The sequence below is a fragment of the Lineus longissimus genome, chromosome 13, assembly GCF_910592395.1.
Source record: "Lineus longissimus chromosome 13, tnLinLong1.2, whole genome shotgun sequence".
In the NCBI taxonomy this organism is placed as follows: domain Eukaryota; kingdom Metazoa; phylum Nemertea; class Pilidiophora; order Heteronemertea; family Lineidae; genus Lineus; species Lineus longissimus.
The window spans coordinates 13,988,824-13,994,494 of NC_088320.1; the positions used below are offsets into that span (position 1 = coordinate 13,988,824).

General features: G+C 42.0%; 1 protein-coding gene across 1 annotated transcript; it reads right to left on the bottom strand.

Annotated features, from left to right (window-relative positions):
• Positions 1-3,589: 3,589 nt before the first annotated feature.
• Positions 3,590-5,464, bottom strand: LOC135497701 (uncharacterized). The gene has a single exon (XM_064787536.1). It carries the CDS (start codon positions 5,462-5,464, stop codon positions 3,590-3,592), a length of 1,875 nt encoding a protein of 624 aa, XP_064643606.1.
• Positions 5,465-5,671: the final 207 nt, after the last annotated feature.

The following is a 5,671-nucleotide window of genomic DNA, read 5'->3' on the forward strand; positions in this document are numbered from 1 at the left end:
TTCGGGCGTTCCTCCTCCATGTAGCAGATAGCCCTGTTGCATCGCTTGGTTGGGTTGGCTGCATGCGTGGAGCGAAGCTTCGTGATGCATTACGTCATTATCTAGTTGGTCAGCCATCATGGGTGTCTTTTGCGGACTCCAGCTTGATATTGTCGGAGCGAATTCAAAGAGACTGGACAACATGGGTTCCTTATTTATTCATACAACACATAAGCAAGCATGTATACTACACATAAGCAAGCATGTATACTACAAGTTACAAACTTAGTATAGGTGGCAGCACCAATCAAGTCAGCTATAGTTTGTTCCGAAATAAGAACCACACTAAAGTCTACAACATTCTCCCCCCATTGGAGGATCCAATACTTTCATCTTTGCTTAATATACATTTATGGCACTCTTTGCAAGGATAATATAAATTTCAGTATTGACGGACATTACTAATTAACATTTAAACACTTAAACAACTAAACTAAACACTTAACTTTAACTCAAAAAATATCTGAATTACTGAACTTAGCTTAACTTCTGATTTGTCATTGTCAAATGCAATGTCAATCCGGACTTATGCAGTACATCTTACTTCACTTATTCTTTTGATTCTGTGCTTACAACTGTTGGGAGAGCTATGCTTGTTTCACTTATATATCTTATGCCATTACACATGGACTTATTTACTTCGGTAACACATACCTTTTAACAGATTTGATTAAGTCTACATGTTTCTTCTGTTCATCAATCAAAGATAGTGTACTTTTTTTTTTTTTTTTTTTTACATTTCCTAATTTTACACACAATTATACTTCTATGGTTGTCTGAGAGACAAACGCTCAATATCTTATACTACAATGGAACTACTATTTCTTTAAAACATTGCAGTGTACTTAAATCTTCATACTGTTTTAAACGACTTTTCCCAGATTCTATACACACCAACATATGACATCAACATTACCTACAGATAACATACTTACATACAACTAAATTTCACAAACAGTGTAAACCAATTTGAACAAACACAGTGTAAACTTTTTTTTTTTTTTGTATTTTGTACCGATTACTCAGACTAACAAATTTCATCACACATTTAACCTGAAGCCCAATTCATAGTCATGAAAGTTTATCACACAGCGACACAAATAGTTCTTTTATCACAGTACATGTGGATTATAACGCATCTCATAGACACATCTTTAGAGTAAATCACCCATGTCTACACATCCAATCTCTTTTTGGGTTTGATCACTCTCCCCAGACGTGTCTTCACAGCCTTGTCTTTTAGTTGGTTACTGGTATTATGAGTGCTCTGTGCACCAGTTGGTGTGTCAGTTTTCCCTGCCTTACCCTGACCTGTATTAGAATGAACTGATGGAGCAGTCTTTTTTTGAACTACCGTTAATGGGGTAATGTTTTTACTGTCTCCATCTTGTTCAGCCTGTACATGCACTTCAAGATCATGCAGTCTCTGTACTGACCTCACAACAGTACCACCTTTGGTTTTCAACTCAACACTTCTGACCAAACCATCTCTTCCTGGGAAGAGTTTAGTGACCACTCCAATAGGCCACTGCATCCTAGGGGTGTTGTCTTCCTGAATCAGAACCATATGACCTATGTCTAAACTACCTTTTGCCTGATGTTTGTTGACAGTCGGTGGGAGATTGCGCACATAATCTTTGGACCAAACTGACCAAAACAGGTCAATTTGTCTTTGACGTATCAATTGACTTTCAGTGAGAATTTCCTGAGAGATGACCCTTTCATCCTCAGACACAGCAGTTTGGTAGCTAGTGTGTTTGCCCAACAGAAAATGAGATGGAGTCAGAGGTCTGATACCATCTACTTGATCACCCACGAAAGTCAGAGGTCTGTCATTGATACATGCCTCAATCTCACATAGACTGGTTTCTAGTTCTGTCCTGGTTATACATCGGTTACCAACTGTTTTCTTCAATGCCTTTTTTACAGATTGGACGAGACGTTCCCACCATCCCCCCCCCCCCCCCCCCACCAGGGAGAACGCGGAACAATGTACTTCCACTTGATACCACTGGAACCTGATAACTTGGCTAACATTTTTTCAGTGGCTTTGAAAGTTTTAGCATTGTCTGAGTAGAGGATAGTGGGACATCCACGTCGAGACATGAATCTTCTCAAAGCTAACACACAGTCATCAAGACTTAATGATGCTGTCAACTCAAGATGTATCGCTCTAACCACTCCACATGTAAATAACAGTATGTAAAACTTGTGACCTGGAAAGTCTAGACAATACACCGGCCCAGCAAAATCTAGGCCCGTCACTGAGAAAACAGGGGCTTCATGTACCCTCAATTCTGGTAAAGGGGCAGCAACTTGGTTGCAAGCTAATGCATCTACTCTTTGACACCTAACACAAGATCTTTTGACCGCTTTGGCCAAATGTCTGAGTCCTATAACCCAATAGTTGTCTCTGATGGTCGTAATCATGGCCTCTACACCCGCATGTTTTGCCCTGAAATGTTCAGACCTGATAAGAAGTGTGGCAAACCTGCCCTTGGGCACGATGACTGGATGTTTTTCAGCATATGTCAGCTGAGAGTTTTCTAACCTACCACCAATCCTAACTAACCCATCTTTTCCAATGGCTGGATTTAACTTTAACAATGGTGATGATTTTCCTACAGACTTTCCCTGTTTCAGGGCTTCAATCTCAGCACTATATGCCACACTCTGCACGTGTTTCAACATTATCTGTTTTGCCGTTGCACACTCTTGTAAGGACAATTTTCCAGATACATGTTGTTTTGTTTTATCAATGTTTTGGAGTACTCTCACGACCCAAGCTGTGATTCTAATTGCTTTCTCAAGTGTACCCCATCTCTCAACGTTGAGAACATCTTCTGGCAACCACACTCTAGCTACATTTACAATGGCCACAGTTTCTGGCTGAAGGAACCGCTCTACCTGATCAAACATCACTTTGTCTTTGCCCAGTACTAATGATCCAGCTAGCCAACTAGGTCCCGACAACCACTGTTTGGAAGAGACCAATTCTCCTGCAAGAACACCTCTAGTCATGATATCTGCTTGGTTCCCTCTACCAGGGCAGTGAGACCACTGTTCAACATCTGTCAGTTCTTGAATTTCAAGAACTCGGTTAGCAACGAAAGTTTTCCAACGAGAATGTTTACCTTTAATCCAACCTAGAGCTACAGTAGAGTCTGTCCAATACCTACACATTGCGTCAGAATGAAGTTTCAAGGCTTTCAGCACGAAGCTGACCACACGAACACACAACACAGCACCAAGCAATTCTAATCTAGGGAGTGAAACCTTTTTTACTGGTGTAACTCTAGCCCTGGATGTGACTAGTGAAACCTCATAGCTGCCATCTGAACAGGGAATGCGCAGGTATACCACAGCTCCGTAACCTTGTTCTGAGGCACCACCAAACCCATGAACCTCAACTTCAGTCAAATTTGACCACAATGACAAGCCGTAGCGTCTTGGAATTCTCCACTGTTGTACCTTGCACCCATCTCATAAACCTATCATGAAGTGGGGCTGGAACATTGTCATCCCAATCCAGTTTCAACAACCATATTTCTTACAACAAAATTTTGAGATACATGATGTAGGGTGACAAGAAACCAAACGGGTCAAACAACCTCGCTATGAAGCTCAAAACAACTCTTTTGGTTCTGACAATCTGTGTAGGGATGTCAACTCCATCAAATGCAAAACAGTCTTCTGTTTTCAACCACTTCAACCCAAGTATCTTTGTTGATACAGTACCAGAGTGAGAATCAAACTCGTGTATGAACATGTCTTTGATTACCTCATTGTTAGAGTTGCACTTTGCCAATGACAGACTACCTTCTTTTAGAATCTTTTGACCATTACGAAACAACTCACAAGTCTCATCTTCATAATCAGCCCCAGTGATCCAATCATCAACATACAAATTTTCCTTCAGTTCCTCGACAGCAGTAGAGGTTTCAGAATCAGAGTACTGAGACAGATGGTGGCGGATGGTTGCATTTAAGAGAAATGGACTGGCTGTATTGCCAAATGGGACACGCAAGAATTTCATCACCCTATCTTTCCCATCTTTTGTACACAGGAAGCGATGGACATCCTGATCTTCCTTGTTGACGGCAATCTGTAGGAAAGCTTTGGTGATGTCACTGGTCATCGCGACCCGCCATCGTCTGAATCTGATTAGAATGTCTAATAGACCTGGCAACAAGTTGGGTCCTGACTCAATGCAATCATTCAGTGACACTCCGTTAGCCCCCTTAGCTGAGGCGTCAAACACAGGTCGAATTTTGGTAGTCAACCTTGACTCTTTTATGACTGGGAAATGGGGTAGATAAAATACGGGGCGCTCATCATTTGGTACAATTTCTGTCGGAGGTACTTCCTGAAAGATTCCAAGAGTCTCTAGTTCGACCAAGGCTTCATCATACCGACCCCTTAACACTGGGTTCTTAGAGAGTTTACAGTTTAAACTTTGTAACCGGCCTTCTGCCGAATTTCTATTATTCAACAGCGATGGCTTAGCACCTTCTTTCCATGGAAGTCTAACTACATACCTATCATCTTTGAACTCAACCGTTTCAGTGAATTGTTTCATGATTATCATATCTGTTCCAAGACTCGACTCTCCGTTATCGGTCACACCAATGGACTCTAGGTCCCAAAACTTGGAGAGCGTCGCGTCTGGAATATCTGACAAAATCAGTAAATTATGACTAACACTAACATGACTGACCATAGCAGTTGACTGGCTTGGTGTCTCACTCAGACCATTTGAGTAAGACCCAGACAATACCCACCCAAAGATGGTGTCTTGAGCTACAAGACCAGTGGTGACCTGTATGAAACCCTGTTTAACAAATTTCCAATACATGTCAAGGCCAATCAAGATGTCAACTGTGACTTTTTTATCCGTGTTGTAGTCATCTGCTATGCTCATATGTCCAAGTGATTTTAATAAGTGGTTTGGTACCCTTGGTCGTTCCATAGGTGGACTAATCGCTTTCACTTTGACAACATTAAGTGATCTTGTGACACCGTCATTTGCCTGCATATCCAGGCTGTATACATTATGTACCTTACTGGCTGATGAAGAACTTGCACCAAAGGCTGCAAAGGACATGTTTTTGGCAGTCACCCACTTAGGACCGATTTTCTCTACAAAATCAGAACAAACACATGAGGTATCAGACCCAGAGTCGAACATAACAGTTGCTTCAACTGAACCCCTCTCGCCTTTAACGAGGACGCGGGCAACCTGGGGTACAGTCAAAACCCCCTCGGTAGAACAGGACACACCTACATGCGATGTGACCGGTTTCATGGAGTTCCGATCTGCAGCCCCAGACTGACCTGAATTGGAGGGATTCTTCTGAGCAGCTCTCCTACTCGGATCACACAGAAGTTCATTGTGCTTGCCTTTGCAAGCCCTACATCTGGCCATGCAACCTTTTGCCAGGTGACCTCTCAAAAGGCAGCGAAAACACGCTCCACTGTCCTTGATCAACTTGTGGCGTTCACTAAGCTATATTTTCTTCACATCCCAGCATTTATCAGACGGATGTTTTTTGGAACAAAACACACAGTTGTTACTGTCACTATTCGAATTCTCCCCACTGCTGAACATTGCTGAGGCAGTAGGAACTCGTTG

Bases quoted from the DNA above. Each gene is read 5' to 3' on its own strand.
- LOC135497701 (XM_064787536.1), bottom strand. From the start codon at position 5,464: ATGGCCAGATGTAGGGCTTGCAAAGGCAAGCACAATGAACTTCTGTGT.